General features: G+C 40.2%; 1 protein-coding gene across 5 annotated transcripts in view; it reads left to right on the top strand.

The window, feature by feature from the left end:
- Positions 1-16612, top strand: part of VPS13D (vacuolar protein sorting 13 homolog D) — a 111430-nt gene extending 94818 nt beyond the window's left edge. For all 5 annotated transcript variants that reach the window (XM_072884143.1, XM_072884146.1, XM_072884142.1 and 2 more), the window contains exons 67-69: positions 9080-9211; positions 13459-13699; positions 14516-16612. In XM_072884143.1, coding sequence (XP_072740244.1) covers positions 9080-9211; positions 13459-13699; positions 14516-14647 — 505 coding nt within the window. In that variant the 3' untranslated portion in view covers positions 14648-16612. The remainder of the gene's footprint in view (positions 1-9079; positions 9212-13458; positions 13700-14515) is intronic.
- Positions 16613-18576: the final 1964 nt, after the last annotated feature.

Here is an 18576-nt window from a genome sequence, read left to right as displayed (position 1 = left end):
TCATGTCCTGAAATACGTGCTGCCTGTGCCAAAGGGGTGAAGTCTGGTACAGCAGGTCTAGGGCAGCTTTCTGGGAATAAGTTTTACTAGTCATAATAGCGATGAAGGCGAGCACAGATATTTCTGTACCGAAGAATAAGTACATGGGTACCTTACGTTACGTACATAATCAGTAAGAGTTCTTGTGTTTTTCCGTGTATGTATTTGTTTCTCTTGCGTGTCTTTGGAATACCACCTTTCAAGTTGTCTTTCCATTTGCTTTCACTCCAGATGATTTTGCCTTGAGAGCACGTTAAAGGTTTCTTTACATCCTTAATTCTGTGACCTTTATCAAGAAGTGGCCTTTAATTACCACGGTAATAAAGCACTGAGTAGAGAGTACCTGAGCATACCCAAAGGTGGACTTTTTCCATTCTGAGACCAAATATAAAGGTGTAGGAAATGCCCGTTATATACAAAATGACAATCTTCTCTCCTCTGCATACTGCATTTTCAGTAGTTTTGTGTCTTACTAGAATTACGTCCTGTGTCTTCCTCCCAAGCCTAAATAACATGGCATCAGGTTCTCTGAGGTTACTCCACAGGATTAAAATAGCAGAAATCTTACACCGTGCGGCTGGACAGGTAGTACTGTTTGTGCTGATGGGTTTTCTTTTCAAATTAAAAGATACGACATTGCTTTAAAACTAGTACTACTTCCAAGCAGTATTTTGAGCCAGGTTAGCCGAGGTGCATATTTATGTAGTAATTACAGGCTTACTTGAAAGCAAGGGACCCTGTGGCGAGGTCCGTGCTAGTGTACCGCTAGGCTGTTTACCTGTTACTAGACAGATTTTTTCCTTTGTCATTAACAGCGAGGTTTTCTGTTCAGCCCTAGTCCAGAGCCTGTAGAGGGGAGCCCGGGGCCTGCTGGGATGGGGTTTTACACTTGTGCTGTCCTTTTGCCCTTCCACTGAACTCTTTTCATTTCAGTCATGAGCAAACAGTCAGTGCCTGAACTAACAACCCTGCAATCCTCCAAAGCACGCCTCGCTTACAGTACCAAACAAAGGGAGGCCCGCGTGGGCCGGCCCAAGCCAAGGAATGCAGCTTCGGGGTTCTGCTCCATAAATTTAACCAGCACGACAAAAAGGAGATAATATGAGCCTTCGTGATGATCTGAAAGGGGGAGGTTTGTGTCCCATTGATTGCGGTCTGGCCTACTGCCAGGCCCCGAGCCTGACCGACAGTTGAACCATATCGTGAAGGCGTGTAATACAGCTCAAGTCTTGTACAGCAGCCAATGAGTACATATCCAGAGGGCAAAAGTTTATAAAGAGTTGAGGCTGTCCTGTTTAACCCTCTCACACTGCATGTAATATATACTGCTGCCATTCAGAAATAGTCACACTGCTATTAAAAATGTAAACCTTCGACTTTCTTTACTTGGAAAAAATACATGTGTGTCTGATTTCTGATGTGCAGCAGATTTATAAAGTGATCTGAGAAAAATTATGTAAAACTGACCTTTTTTTTTTTTTAACAAAAAAAAATCCAACCCACTTTGTTTTCGGTACTGCTTTATCCATAGTTAGTTACTTTTTTGTTCAGAGATGTGTTCTGGGTTGTTCTACAAACTCTTTCATACAGATGGAGCTATTTATTGCCTTGATGTCACCTCATTTAGCATGTGGCTGGTATTTTTATAGATAATTTTTTCACCTAATGTTGCTGTTAACATGTGGAACGCTCTTTATCAGTTTTGTAAGTACAGCCAGTTCAATTGTTCTTGCAACTGCTAACTTTAAAAATCAAAACAAACTTTCTGAGTAGCTTTTTGTTAGGTGAAGTTTGTGGTAGGAGACTTTGCTGTGCCTGTTGCAGCTAGTTGTACTAACTGGAAAGTATATAAAGGAGGGTCTGAAGAGACAACACATATGGTCCTCACCGTTCACCTTGCATAGTTCTTCATGCACGCCTAGCAGCTAATGCTGGCAGGGGCTCCGCGTTTGCTTTCTGCCCCAAAGAGGATTTGCTTTCCCAGAAGGATAGGAGTACAATATGGAGACATTTCTGTTCCACTCAAAGTAAGGTGACCATGTTTGCATTTGCAACAAATGGGCAGTGCTTAGCCAGCACTGATGGTGTTTGATGGGACCATTATAAAGTGAGCACAGAAATAAGACTAATGCTCCATCTGCTACGCTGCCCTGCCTGTCAGCAGACTGCACAGCTTTTAAGACCTCGCACTGTGCCCCGAGGCCTAGCAATGTCATGGCCCTGGGCACTTTAATCTTCGCTAAGGCATGTTCAGCTCGTGTTTTTCAGATCGGTGTTTGCAAGAAGTCCCTGCTAAGAACTGTATCTTTTACACTGAATCAGAAGGTGAATGGGAGCATTTTTCAACACATTTGTGAGACAGGAAACTTGAAGGTGACAACTCTAGTCATCACTCTGCGATCAGTACAGGAAGAGTCTGGGAGGAACTGGAAACTGAGATGGCAGTGTTACATTTTGTTAACCTCTTAAGCTTGATGATATCAAAGAGCTTGAAAAAGCGTTCGTCAGCGGCACAGCTATTGCAGTCAGAGGTGGAGCAAGTGCCACAGGTTGAACGCTGGTTGATGCGCAGTGTGACTGGTGTAAGTGCCATGCAGTTGTCTTGTACACAGGCACATACAGCTTACACAGATCTTGGATTTGTAATATGGATGTCGTAAGAACGTGCCATTTGGGCGAGTACATCTGCTGCTCTGCTGTTCTTAAAGAAGTGATTCTCAGTGTCTTAATTAAGCTCTTCTTCAGGCTCCAAGTTCACAAGGAAGTGAGAAGTTGTATACAGTCACAGGACCAATGAATAGTTTTCAATTTGGTTTTGATCTCGTATACAAAAGAAAGGGGAAGGGGGGAGAAGAGCTCCATCTCTAAGAAGTCGGCAGGAACAGCCTACATGATAAACAGTTGCTTCTTCAGCATGCTGTAGTTCTCCTAAAAGTATATTGGGTCAGATAAAGGTCTTCAGCATCTGAGCTGATAGATCCCTCAAAAGAGGAGGGATTTGACTGTAAGTGGGAGGTTTTAACCCTAGGCACTATTTATTTGCATGTTTCTGCCTGAAACTAGCATTTTGGGAACACATTTAACAAGCACAATATATTCCATGCGTTTGCTGGAATAAACGGTGCATATAAGCTTCCTGAGATATGCAGTCAGCAGGGAGCTGTCTGGCTCATGATTTTACACATTCTTGCATCTAACTGAGACATTCTAATGCCAAATCCAACGCTCAGACTGACTGCACTGCGTGTGCATTTTTAACACACCTTAAAAGCATCTGTGTCTGAATCGGTGAATGAATTCCATCACAGAGCTCTGCCAAATCTCTGGGTTCAGGCATCAGGTCTTCAAGAAATTATCTGCCTACTGGGAACTGCACCCCCAAAGCCCAGCTCTGGGAAGGAGGCAGCTGTACTTGCCCCTTGCAGTACAGCATTGCCAGCTGCCAGCAGAGTCACAACGGAACATGAAAGCTAAATTGCCACAGGTTTTTCTGAAATTGGGCCCGAGTCACTTGATGTTCTCAGACGCAGAGAACTAGCACATAAAAAATAATGTTGTCTGTCACCTTATGCTCAGGACATTCCTGCTTATTGCAAGGGTTCAACATTTGAAACAAACTACAAAGGAAGTACATCAATGAGGAAAATAATCATGGAAATACTGGATTTTTAGTATTTTGCAAAGGTGTGATATGCAATGCAGACCATCTCAGGAATGGCATACCTTTCTTTTCTTTTTTTTATCCTTATGATCCTGTGGTATGACTGCATCATCTGTAGCTTGTTGCTGTGATGGCTGAACTTTTAGGATAGTCTTTAAGGTATAGATTGTTCAGCATTTAATTGACTGTGGCACTTCTGAGCATGCTTCACACTGTGTCCTCCCATTACACGCCTGAGAGACAAGTACTGTCTTCGTTCTGCCTTTTGTGGAAAGTATGAGCCTGGGATGACGATACTTACGGATGGCTGCAGGTGCAATTCAGTCTTCAACTCGAGCAACTGTAGCAGGTATTTTAGTTGTTGCATATTTTATGATAGAAGATGTAAGGCTATTCCTCTAACTTATCAGATTAAGTCACTTCTTAATGTCTGACATGCACTAAAGCCTCCTTAGACAAAGCACTCCCTGTATTTATGAAGCAGACTTTTTCTGGAGCCAAGTAACAGGTTTGATATTATTTCTCCAAAATACTAGCAGCAATTGAATTGTTTCATAGGCTTATACTACCTGCCAATTTTCCTTGGTTTGAACTAAGGTTGTTTTATAATTATTTCAAGGGGATAAAAATTGTTCCCAGGCTGAAAGTCAGTATGCCAAGTTACAGCCCAGAGCAGGCTTTTATCAATAAATTTTATGCAAACCTGAAAAAACAAGTTTACAGTGGAAAGACTGACAGAATTTGAGCTATACCAGAACCAGTAACTTACCGCTTTAAATGAGTTGGAATGATGAGGTTGTTAAACTGGAAAACCTTTATGAATGCGACACATTGATGACAGTTGCTGGAAGTTTTGGCAGCAAGAACTGGGTCTAGCTGAAGAAAATTATTACTAGAGTGTGGGGGAGAGCCCTGTGGCCAGAGATCTCTTTGGAGGGCTGACATGCACACCGGTGTTTGTCAGTGAGAATGACTTGGGGTTTTGGTGGCAGACAGGCTGTACAGCGGGCGAAGTCTCTGTGAAGAGCCTCTTCCATCAAATACTGGTTTCAGACGCCAGAATTGCATCTCCTGGCACTTAGAGCTGTTTGTGCAGGACTTGGGGTGTCCTTGCGCTCTTCCAGTTGTGGATCAAAATCTGCGTATGTGCTCAAGTTGGGCTTTTTGAACAGGTCTGTAGTTGCCAGTGCTGCTCTCTTACCAAGAGGACAGATTAGAAATCCCACAGATACACCTTTTAAATGAAAAGTTGTAGTGATTGCCGTGTCAGTCGTAGGATTTTTTCTTGTTGCCTTTTTTTTCTCTCAGAAGTTGCTAAATTTCCTTAAGTTGTTTTGTTCTGAATAATAATTCTAGGTGTGATACTGAGGAAACTGAAAGATGGAATAGCAAAACCACACACACTCTTATTTGTATATAGTTTCAGAAGTGCAATGTTTTGTTTTCACAGACTATCTGTTGATATACAAAGTTCCGTTACCTTCCGATTTTTATTTTTTTAAATGTTTTTGTCAAAGCAATCTAGGTACACTTCAGGGAAATTTTTTAGGTCCAAAAGACCCTCAAAGGTGAGTAACAGTTACGGCTCTCAAAAACACTGTATATTTGTGCACCTCAGCAAGAACCCCATCTACATACCTGATAGTGTAAACCTGACAGGGGTAAATGCATAGTGAAGGAACAAGGCTAAAAGGAATTCTGCAAAACATGTGATGTCTCTTGTAGGTTTTTTCCAATCTGTTGGTAAATAACGATCACCAGTAATACCTGAACAACTTCCTTACATCAGTGGGTTGGTGATCCGTTTGGTGACAAAACTTCTGGCTTAAAACTGGAAAACTGAATCACAATAATTCTGTGAACTGTTAAGCAAAAGCCAACCAATTAACACTGCTAACTGTTCTTAGTGTGCATACAGCCATCTGAAAGGAGATTCTCCAGTGTTCAGCTTTGTCTGAACAGTGAAGAACTGGAGTGTGTGCCTCAACCTTCTGACACCATTTCCAATCTCTTTGTGTCTTCATTCAGCAGCACTCTTCCCTGCTGCGACTAGGAGACGTGAGGGCATTTCTCTCTTGTATTGCCTTTGTGTGCTTATTAAAAAAGAATCAGCAAATCTGTTGAGTGCATGTTTAATGTAACACAGATGTGGGCACACCACTGTTCATTCTGCTTTACAAATCTTCAGCTTTTTGTATTTCATCAGCATTGCTTATTATTTACAGAATGTAACTTGAGACAGTAGAACAAATTTTTAGATTAAAAAATCAAGTCGTGTGGAATGTTTTAAGCTGTCCAGACCAAACAGACCAGTTTGCCAAGGGGCTGATGGACTAAATGAATGCAATTTATGCTAGCTCTAGTGGCACTTAGTTGAAAAGCAGCTGACCTTCTTATCACCAAGATGAGAATTATCTTTTATCACCAGGATGAACAGTTTAGCGTGGAGGAGCACAGGGACAGTAAGCACTGTACTCTGAAGTACTTCTTCCACTTAAGAACAAAAACAAAACCTAAGAACAACCCACAACCAAACCCACAACTCAGAAATTACCAAGCCTTCCAGAAGGTCATTCGGGTGCCTAGTACTTTTGTAGTACTAGTACTTTCTCTCTGACCTGCTTCTAAGCCAGACATTAGAAACCAGCATTTGCTGATGTTCTGGTTTCTGTGGACGGAATAGGTCTGATAAAAGGCCCTATTCTTTCTTCATTTACAGTAGTATTGCTTGCAGTGCTTCAGATACCTCTTCTCGCGGTACTACAGAATATTAGAGAAAATAGCACAGTTAGACGTTTATCTGAAAGATGGTTAATGTAAAAACTATTATGCAGTGTTGTTGCTCACTCCCATATGGATGGTTATCTAACTTTCCTGAATGCGTAACAAGAAACTGCCTACATAAAAAGTTAGTGATTGGCCAATAGTTAATTAAAAACTGCACATGAAGCTTTGGACATTCACTCTTTCAACTTGTCAATAGAAGCTACAGGTGCTGTAGAGAGGTTTAACAGCCAATGGGGGCTTATTGGATAAGTGACATTTTGCCCTTTTACTGCTTTTGGAAGTCAGGAAGTAGGACAGACAGCAAGATGGGAATCACACCGGTTGGAACCCTTTAATTTATTTGGAACTTTGCCTCAACATTTTGCATTTCATGAAGGCAAACGCATACGTTTGTTTACTACTTTGTAAGACTCTAATAGGTAAAAGCAGGCACTTATTTCACCTTTGGCATAGGTTCAGAAAGGTATCAATACTGTCGAGTAACTGTATCTGGTACAGACAAATCCTGTTTATATCTAAAAAATCTAAGGGGCAGGAGAGGTGACTTGCTCATGAGTCGTAGTACTGAATAGTGAAGTTCTAACCACTGCATACAGCTGTTAGTCAGTGGAATAATTTTAAATCCTACATAGCTTGTGGAAGTCATCTATTTACCTAGCGTTCAGGTTATTCTGATTCAGAGGAATGCTACTAATGGAAGAATACAGTTTTAAGATGTTGCAAATGAGGAAAACTAAGTATCTTTACATGGCAAATGGCAATTTTCATACCAGCATTTTTTAGCTTGGATGCATAACACTGTAATTAACTAATGAATATCTAACCAAAACCAAAAGCAGTGCAGCAGAACAGGTAAAGCAGTGAGAACATCTGTCAGCAGAGGTAAAACTGAAAATTTGACTGATAACGTTTTACTGGCACTATTAATGAGAATATTTGTTATGGTTTCTTAAGCCCCTGCTCTGTTTCGCATTCTTTTAGTTGGAGAATTTCCACTCTTCATTTCATCCTCCCTGCTGACAAACTGACTTTGCATCTTAGCATAACCATAGTTCAGCTGAAGTGAAGTCAAGAGCTTTTTGTCTCTCCTGAAGTTTCTCTCAAAGAGGATCAGCGATAAGCGCTACTTCTGAGCCGCTGTAATTTGTTAGGCAGGTCAGGGATGTAATAATCTCATGAACAAAATCAGAACTTACCAGAGAGTCATAATGTATTACAAATATAAACTGGCTGATGTTTTTCTCTGCTGTGCTGGAAAGCCATTATCTTTGGCTTCTATACCTTGTTTGCAAAATACGTTGCCAGTGACAAGGCCAGTCACCCTATGGGAGAGCAGCAAAGATGATGCCAAGTCATGAATGACATGCAAGAGATTCTGTTCCAGTAACATTTACTGCAGCCAAGAAGGAAAGGGGCAAAAAACCACGTCTGTCACCATTAAAAGGCAAGGGTGTCAAAGACTCGAAGGAAAACAAATTTTAAAAGGGTGCATGGGTTTCAGGCCTGGGACAGGACTGCTGAAAGGGAAAGGTAACAAAGAAACAAGGCTCCAGAGAAAACATCTGCAGAAAGCAAAGCTTAGAAGGCAAGTACTCTTGTGTGCTGTTGCCAAGCAGCTTAAAAAGAAAGTGCGTTGTTACATGGGACATTTTTCCTGTCTTTGATCAAAAAGGATAGAAGCAGTTCATTGCACGGGATCTTTACGGGGCATCAAGATGGGAAGTAGAGAGCACTAATCAAAAATGGTGCATTTGGCTTGGAAAATTGCTAACAGCAGTAGCCTAAAGAGATTATGAAAAAGCATGCAGCAGACCCAGGGTGATGCTGTTGGGAAAGGACAGAGAATGAAGCAGGGCTAGGCAGCCTGTAACACAATTCTTCAGGGGTAGGGCGTTCCAAAAGCTTAGAGGAATTCAGAATATTATTTTTTAACAAAATACTGCTAAGGGAGGTACCTCGCCTGCAGTTCTTTAGCACTGTGGCCAGTATCAACCTCTGATGTCTGTCAGGCCACACGTGTGTGTCTTTTATTATTGTCATTTTTTAACAGACGCTCAAGAAAGGTAAAGTATGCTAAACCCTACTACGGAAACTCTAATTAACAGAAACCCTAATTAACCGTGCCTTTTTCTTTTGTCTTAACTGCATGTTCCTATTTCCATAAGCCTTCAATTTGCAAACTACTGACACTGCTCTATCTAGGTTGATGCACTCTTTATTTTCTGTAGGGAAGGGAGAAGAAACAGTTGAATCAGTAAAACTCTGCAGATAAAAACAGATCCCAAAATCTGTGGACAGTATGCTCGGTTCAGGTTGCTTCTTCCTATTCATTTAGCACACTGCCCCTTAATTGTAGAAGAAAACTGGCAGAAATTTCTTTGAAATGTAGAACGATATGAATAGGCACCATGTCCTCCAGATCAAGTATTACAGAACCTATATGCTGTATTTGTGAAGACCTTGTATTTTTAAAGGCTTTGTCGCACCTTATATTTCGAAATAACTAAAACTTTGTGTATTGACAGGTTTAAGTGGAAGGAAAAGCACTGCTGTTGCACTAAGTCATTTTTCTGCGTCTATTTTTGCATGTAGGACACAAGCAGAGAGAGTGAGAAGGCCACGCTGCTGTAGAGGACCTCAAGGGCTCTTGCCCCGCTATTTAGAAAGTCAAGCAGAAGGCCAGGAGCAGCTGTTCAAACTGACTGACAACATCCAGGATGAGTTGTAAGTACTGACTACACAGTTACTTGAAGTAGTTCTGTTTGCTGCCGTTGTATCTTCATGTCGTCGGGGAAAAGGGACTAAAACCACTTTACACACACGCGTGCATGCGTGCACACACACATTCCATTTGTTTTCTCTCGGTACTGATTAGCAGCACAGCATGAGCACTTGATGACTTCCACAGCGGCCTGTCCACCGGCTGTGTACAGACAGCACTGCAGGTGCCCCAGGGCTCCTTTGGTTCACTTGTGGCTAACTGCCATCAATCGCACATCACATACAGGCTGTGGAAGAACCACACACTTGGCTTGGTTTGTTGACTCCTACTCCTATTAATGTCCCTGGTCCCCTTCTATCATTAAAAAAGATGAAATCTCAGTAAGTTTCTAAGTAATCATTAGTCCATTTGACATGCATCATACATGTCCAACCCTCCATGTACATTGATAAAACAAGTGCATGTTTTATCAACAAGTGCCCTGTACTCTTCTTCCTCTGTAACATGCACACAGGCAGAACTAGTATCTCTTCCCTTACCTAGTCTAGTTCTCACAGCCCAAAGCCTAGGAGAGTGGTTAGTGATTCTGGGACAGCAATATGTGAATCACCACTGACCTGCACAGACTGTGCTCTGAGGTGGCTCTGGTTTCAATGTGAGAGAAGCTAACTTGGATGCCTGTGGTACATGTTATTCCCAAGCTATGGCTGTTAACAGCTAATGACCAAAGTAACCTGCAAAGTTTGTTTTTTTCCCCCCAGAAAAGTCAATATTGAATAATTTGTATGGGTAATACACTAAAGGCGCATCTACGTTTGAATGCCTTGGATATGGGTTCATGAAAGCAAGTGAAAAGAGTGTGTATACGTGTTACTAGTGGTCAGGTTTGCGAGTATGAAAAAATCCACATACAGCGAGAACGCATGGCAAGATACTGTACATTTGTTTGTACAGGAGATGTCAGTTGGTTGGACTGGGGTCTTAAGGCATAATTCATTTCTTAACCCGATCTCGACCACAGTTACCTGAACAGCTCTTCTCAGTGGAGAGCGTAAGATACTGTGTTTTGCATCCATTATCCATCAGAGTATCTGCCAAGGCAGAACAGTTAAAGCTGTTGATGGTGAAGCTCCTAGAGGGAGGTCCCAATTCAGCAGGGTATCTTAACTTCACCGGTGTCAACAGTCAGGCTCTGACAGCCATGTGCAACTAACTCTAGGTTCAGCTGCCTGGGAGGAAGTTTGTAGTCTGCCACTTGCCTGTACTGTGATCTTACACTCTCGTTATCCTGTTTTCATCTCATTTAAGGGTCTTTATGCATATACAGTCTGTCTCTTAGGTAGGGAGAAGTGAAAGGGAGCAGTTTGTGACCAAAAAAAAAGAACTGTCGACTTTTTGCAAGTGTATCCTATAAGCAGATCAGCGGGCTTTTGTCATCAAGGCACATTTGTTTCATTCACTGTGGCTTTCACCATTAGAACATCATTCAACAAGAAAACAGCATTTTTTGTCATGGAAAATACATACAAAATTATGCCTCTGACTTTTATCCTAGTATCCTAATCAGAAACACATTTAAAGACCTGATTATTTGCATATTTTCCTTCAGACTTAAATCCATAAAAGGGGGTTTAATACCTTGCTCTACTGTTCTAACTAAATGTTTCCACATTTTTTTCCAGTTAGGCTCACTGTTTCACTTCTGGAAAATATTGTGTAATTACTTCCTGATGTTGTTAAGAAACCCACAAATTCTCCAGAGATCTGGTTGCTTCTACTTTGTTCTACTGGATCATGTTTCATTTAATTTTTCATTTTATTAATCTGAGATCTTCTTAATAGTGTAGACGTATGGGTTTAAAAAAAAAAGTAGTAGTATCTTGAAGTAGTATCTTAAAAGGTTAAATAGGCATTCTGAGAACTAGACACAGAGAAGAAATTAACAGCTGGCAAGAGAAAATGGGTAATGATGCATGACTCAAGCTTAGAACAAAATGTAGAACTTGAACTACAAATTAGCTAATGTTTCTGTGCTTCACCATTAAATCACTGACCTCTCTTTCCATTCCTCAAAATACATACATGACACCAGTAAAGATCTTGTGTGGAAAATTACATATTTAATGTTGTTATTATGGAGAAAATACAAACCCCTAGCCTGATTACCCAGTTGCTTCCACTGAACTTTATGGTAGCCGTTAGTGCTTCAGGTCTCCACGCTGTCCCCCATACAGCGGGCTGTAATACCATACATCAGGAAAACAGCTGTTCTGCTTTTGTGGGTATACAAAACCTTCTCCAGTTTCTCAGCTTTGCTGGGACAATTGCTAAGGACAGTGATACACTATGAGGGGTTTCTGATAATCGCCTGTTAATCTTCTTTCCCAGCTGGAAAAGAAGCAAAGCCAAGCCAATGTAACAGCAGGTTTCCTCTGGTTCCGCTTCTAGTGGAAGTCTGACCTGAGTCAAAGCTAGGATCTCTGTCAAACACTGTACTTGCTTTTATGTGCCTGTCCTAAGGAACAAGACTATTATTCTGCAAGCTATAATGCTGCTCTATTTTAAAATTAAGTTAAGTTTTCTATGACACTTCATAAAAAATACCCCTCTCCATCCTACTTAAAGCTTGTTCCAAAGGCAAAACCTTAACCCAGAAGTGTTTGAACTCTGAGGGGCAACTGCTAATTTCACTAACGGTGTTTGTTAACCTTCTCTTTCACCTAGGTTTTTTTAAGCTGAAATACACATTTTTGTCCGTTTTGTTTTACTTAAAGGAACACAATTCAATGATCCCATCCTGTAGTTTCATCCAAGGTTAGAGCTGGGCAAAGTACATTACAGGCCTTTTTTTAATTAGAATGGCAGTGCTCTTCTCAGCATTTAAATGAAAACGTAAGTTGTTAACTTGAATAAGCGTGTATGCCTTTCTCAAGTTTATGGAAGCAAGGGCATTTGTCACAGCTGACACGGCTAGGAGACGTAGGGCAGGGAAAACGACAAGTTCAGTGCAGAATACCATATTTCAAAGGACTATTAGGAAATTACTGGAATTACTCTTTTATACCACAAAAAGAAACCGTGATCTGACCTTTTGAAATATTTTTGGCTATTAAAATTCCATTAATAGCTATGGGCTTATTTGGATATAGGTCAGAATAATTTGTGCAACGTGTGACTTAAATGGTAGAGCCGACAGTAGTTTTGGAGATGGTAAGCTTTTCTGATCTACCTGAAAAACTCTTAGTACCGACAATCTTCATTGATTTCAAAGACAGTGGTGCATTTTGCAGAACGTATTAGGACCGCAGCAGACAGATTTGTACAAGCAACGGTTCAGAAAACAGTAACTTTGAACCTACCTGACAGTGGGAGAATCTTAGTTTTACAGATAGGCTTCTACTGCTGTGGGTTGCTGACAGAGCATTTAGCACTCTTTCTTAGTTATGATTTAATATTTAATGTTCTGAATTTTTCAGCATTTAAAAAAACCCCTAATGAGGTTCATTTCAGTAGTAAACCAGAAGTGGAAGAGAAGCGTTTGTGTGTGAAATATATCTATTTCACTTTCTCATTCCTTACTGCTGTTTTTTTACACATCAACCTTTTCAGCCATCATAATGCTCAATATTCGTAACTCACTCTTTTCTACCTCCACTATTCATCACTCGGACTAATCTCCCTGGGGAAACCTGCTTGCTGCTTAACCTTTCACCCCAGTGTTAAACAGCTAATTTCTCTTTTCTAGCTACTGATCCAGGCAGCAGGTTAAACTTGTTTTTTTGTTTCCAAAGGCAAGGGAGGTACATGGTAGAAGGAAGCACAGTAGGTTTACAGTGCATAGAAGGATAATGCTCTTGTCATAGATGTCTGCAAGCCATTCACGTCTCGGCAGTGGAACTGAACTTACAATTAAACTTAAGTATTAGGACTTGCAGCGTGCCAATGCAAGGAAATTACTCTTCTTCAGCCCTTGTTAGAGGATATTTTTATATGCCCTTTTAATGTCCAAAGCTAGAAGCCAGGCATTTAGCGCTAATATTTGATTTACAGCGTGATCTTTGTAACTGGGTGAGAGGGTACTTCATCAGCTTGATCTTTAGAACAGTTTAAATTAAATACAGATGAATTGTACATGTTACACTATTAATTTTTCTGAAAGACTTCTAAAGGTCACTCAAAACATAACAGGTGAAGACATTTGTTACTATTTTTAGCTTCAAGTGAGTAATTCTTCTTTTCTTTTTTGCAGCTTCATAGCAGTGGAGAACATAGACAGCTATTGTGTTCTCATTTCATCTAAAGCTGTTTATTTCCTGAAGAGTGGTGATTACACAGACCGCGAGGCCATCTTCCTAGAAGTCAAGTATGATGATCTCTACCACTGCCTTGTTTCAAAAGACCATGAGAACGTGTATATACAGTTGACGAAGAAAGCTATTAATACAAGTAGTGGTGTGGCAATGCCAGGCCCGTCACAACAAAAACCAATGGTAAGGGTCTAGCACCTATTGTTTAATTCGTGCGGGGGTTTCTTTTCCCCTTTATGCGTGTACTAGTGCTGAAAGTGTTTGGTTTCCTGTGCTGCCTAACAATGAAAACTTTGTTCTGTCAGCAGTGAAAAGAGCTGCTGCTGAAAAGGTTTAGGCAACAGCAGAACTTGCTCCCTAAACTCCTGAGAAAAGCTGAAGGCAAAATCTAAAATATTCCTGCAGGCTGAAAAGTTATAGTAACTTACCTGAGAAGGGCTTTTAACTTTACAATACATACCTGAAACTTTAAGTACTTTGTTGTCTATTTACTCTAGTCTTCTCTTCTCCTCCTATACATAGTATTTTTTTACTGCAAAGTATCGAAGATTGGAAAGAGTGTTTATGTCATGCACGTAGAAGTTAATCAGAACTCTCACTTCTAAAACCCATTACAGGGGTTTTTTGCTTCATTACAGTAGTTGCTCAGGGCTCTGTTTTACAGACAAGGTTACAAGCTCACCCCTGACCCAAGTCAGTTTACATTCCAAACAGACAAGCCAGATAAAAGGTGGGAGGGGAAGCAAAGGAAATAACTCCAAATATTGCAAATGTTTCTGCTCTCATGCTAAAATACCTCTCTCTATTTACCTGTCTCTCCCTCCTTACTTCAGCCTCAGCACTGAGAAGAAACCTCCACTGAAACATTTCTGTTCCTTACAGGAGACTTCAAACCTAATCCCTTCAGTTAGTGAAGTAATAAAAAATAAATACATTGTGCTTTAAATGACAGCAGTCATTTCAGAAAAATGTTAAGAAATATCACATTTCTTTTTGCAGGTGAAAGTGAAATCTGAAGTTCTTGCAGTAAAGCTGTCTCAAGAAATAAACTATGCAAAGAGCCTTTATTATGAACAACAGCTGATGTTAAGACTCAGTGAAAATCAAGACCAATTAGAGCTGGACTCTTGAAACCTCTTCACTACTGCCAGAGTGAATTGCAAGTATCAGTCTGGAGCCGATGGAGTTCTGTAACTAGAGAAAGGACTACATGGGAAGGAAATAAATACGCTTTTAGTATTTAGCTAAATGGAATCATTGTGTGTAAGAAAACAAGTGAGGAGGGCTTTTTTTTTTAAACATTAGTTGTACAACAAAGATATAGCTGAAATGTATTTGGTTCTGGGAGAAGCCCTGTATTTTGCTAACATGTATATATGTAAAAGTGTTTCATGTAAATAAGAAAGTACAGACTGGGGTGTTGGTATAAATAAATAGAAGTCTGTTTACTGTGTAAAGAAATTAAAGGAGCTATACTGAGTCTTACTGCACTACCTGAAAACTAGCCACTCTCTCTCTCTTTTTTGCTTGTGAAAGCTGATTTTCACAGTGCAGGAATGTAGATAAACGTTTAAAAAAGAAAATAAAACTAAGAGTTAATTGCAGCTGTTGGAGCACAGATAGCCTGTGGCTTGGAGCTTTAACACGGTGATTAGGGTGCATTGTTTGGGGTTGGTTGTTGTTGGTTGTTTTTTTTTTCTTAAATCACTAGTACAGCTAAATGCACGTATACCTAGTGTTCCACTGAAATTTCATCCTCATTTTTAACAAAAATTGCATTTTGTTAAATATTGCAGCAAGGGCTCACTAATTAAATTACATTTTCAAAATACTGGAAAACAAGAAGCTGATTCTGTTCTGAATACAGCACTCCAAGCAAAGTCTGCACCTCTGAAGGCCCCTGCTTCTAAGTTGTTTTTAAAATACCTCAAGTGAGCAGCCTTGGAAATTGGAATCTTTAACTTCAGTTTTTCGCTTCACTCGGATTGAGTAAGTGTATATAGTTGGCTGGTTAGTGTGGAATTCTGCTAGCATTAGAAATGCCAGGGGGTGGGGGGGACAGGGAATCACTGCATCATTTGTCTTCATGACAACCTCTTCAAAATCAAACTTTTTGAAATAATAAAAATAACACGCTTTTTCAAATGTTGCACATCAAATCAGTATTTGTCTCATCAGCTTTAACAAAGCTGAAGACTGAGGAATGAGTGTACTTACATACCTTTAATCACAGCAACGAGGAAATCTCATTTTCATGTTTGCTCCCTGGAGACAGTTCAGCAACTGGCACTGAACATCCGCATGCACTACAGCGTTTTGCTGTGCAAGGTTTAAGTGGGAATAGACAACTTCCCTAAACTGCTGAGTCACCTACATTCTGAAAGCGTTCTTTTGTAAACCTTTGACTCACTATAGCTTTACTTTCAACTTAGTTTACCTTTTAATATCCTTTCATGAAGGCCTACAAGAATATTTTTAAACTGAAGGTTAGAATTAAACCAATTCTCAACTCCTATAAAGTGAAAGGCAGAGGATTATTGTCAAAGGAGAAAACGTGGTATTGGTCAATGTGACTGGAAATCAAAAATCTGTAAAGGTCCATTACACAAATGAGACTGATTGATTTAATGCATCACTTTTGGATATTTCTCTGTATAATTTTCAAGTAAAATAAGGAATTCAACAAGTGCATTGGCTCAACAGTGCTTTAACATGTCAGTCCTGTTGGACTCTGCTACCAAGACTCCCTGCTTCTTTCCCCTGTAAAATTCTTTTTTCATGCAGCAAGTATCTAGCTGCTAAAGATGCTAAGTAGGTGGGGAAGGAAAATAAAAAGTAGTTCACAGCTCTGTGTTGAGGATTTACAGGAGAATGGCTTGAATACTTCAGTTTTGTAACAATTATATAAGGAGCTGACATGCAAACACCTGAAAAGTAGTTTGACAGGACACCCTTGACCTACTGTCAAGTAGTCTGACAGTACTGAGAGTCTGACAGTACACCCACACTCCCTCAGGGTGAGGGAGCCACAGTAGATAATGGATCCAATTTGTGTATTTCTTTTGGACTGTGCTTAACCTGATCTTTTGACTGTTGGTGATTGATGATTAAACAGAACATTATTTAAACCTTTGAAGAGTGTACCCACTAGCCTAGATGTGTATGAGTACCATGGACCACAACTGGCTTAGGTTGTTCTAGTATGTTACAATACTGTTCCTGATACTGTGCTCCTCTTGAGTACGGTGGCTGAAGCTGCTCACTCATCTACAGACAAGGCCAACACACACAGTGCTGATCACAAGGAGTGATGTACAGACGTAGCTGAAAGAAGCATATTGCCTCATTTAGCATTCCAAAACACACTGAATCAGAACTTCGGGTTTTTTAAAAGCACAAATGATGTTATTTATTGCTGTAACCCAACTATTTTTATATAATTTCAGAACTCTTACTGTGGACTTCCTTTTGCTATTGGCACTACCGACATTATTACTCGGTGAACAAATGTAACTTTCAGATTCCAGGAGCCACACTCAAAAATAGTTTACAGAGGCTGTGGAAAGTAAGTGCAAGTCTCCAGCTTTCACTCAAATTGTTAAGAACTCAAACACAAGCTGTAAGCAGACAAGACAATGTAACAGTTCCATCTACCAAACTCGGCCAAGTTCTTTGGATTCTGAGCCTTATGAGGACAGTACGCTTACCACACTTAGCCTGGTTTCACTGGAGGAAGTATGACTGCTGCAGGAACGAAAGCAGATTCAGTCTTCAAATTGCAGAAGCTGGGGAGGAAAAAATTTGCTGATGAGAGACAGTAACAGAGCTTTCTCCCCCTGCCCACTGTCTTTAGCACACAGCCAGTACAATTCAGGAAAGACAATGCTTTTTCATGCCTCTTTGCTCAAGTCTTTATAAAAATGCTGTTCACCTTCACACTCCAATAAAGATTGAACAACCCACCAACAATGCAGGTAGTATTTAAAAAAAAAAAACCCATAACCCATGCAGTGATATGCTGAGGCAGAAATACTTTGCTTCAGCCCATTAGCACAGATATTACCTATATTTTACTGAGAACTGTACAACTTGTTCTCTGCCTACCCTGACCAACTTTGTTTTCTTGCTGGAGTTGCTACTGAAGAAATGTAAAATAAAGGTTATTGGCATAAGAGTTATTTCACCATAATTCTGGAGAAGTGCAATAAATTGATTCCACCCACGCTCTTCATGGGCCCTTGCTTACAAAACCATTACTTATGTGCAGGAACAGAAAACAGTCCTGTAGAGGACAGGACTGAATAATTCTGTTAGACACATGCCTCATGAGTGGCAGAACAGCCCTCAAGACTGTTCTTACATCACATAATTCTGCTGTTTGAGGTAAAACCTGGACAACCCCTTGGAACGTTGGGTGTCACTGTAGGTCAAACCCAGACTTACACTGCATTTCTCTGACCTGGACACTCAGATAATCTGCGTTTGAGATGATGGTCTAACTTTCCAGAAGTCATTTAAAAGTGGGAAATCTAGATGCTAAGCTATTTAAACTTCAAAGAAAAAGCACATCTTGTAAAATAAAATCCAGACATCTTTCTTACACATCTGGATGTCCAGCATGGCTGATAAATGCTTTTGTTTGTGCTACAGTAATGCCTTGCAGTACATGTTACCTATACAATGGCAGAGTTAAGTAAGTCAAACAATTAAAAAAAAAAAAAGGCACTTTAGGTATTAATGTAATTTCATGTGGGAAAAATGCGTCCTAGTATTTAACACTTATCCAGACCCATGCATTCTGCTGTCAGTAAAATGAGGCAGACTTGTGACTGCATTAGGTAAGCAAGTTTTTCACGTGCAAGATCTACAGAAGAACACAGATGGCACTATCATTTTATTCTAGAAGCAATTCTGGACAAGCAGAACTACAAAAGTCCTTTCTGTTCTGACCTAAATCCACAGCTGTAGCTGCAAACTTCCATTTTGCTGCCCTGTATCTGGCAAAGCAATCAAAACATGGAGAATTACTATTTTGCATCGTACTGTTTTAGGCTCTGTGA

The sequence above is a fragment of the Ciconia boyciana genome, chromosome 19 (assembly GCF_034638445.1).
Source record: "Ciconia boyciana chromosome 19, ASM3463844v1, whole genome shotgun sequence".
Taxonomy (NCBI): Eukaryota; Metazoa; Chordata; class Aves; order Ciconiiformes; family Ciconiidae; genus Ciconia; species Ciconia boyciana.
Note: the sequence above shows the minus strand (reverse complement) of the source record. Positions and strands in the feature narration are given on the sequence as shown.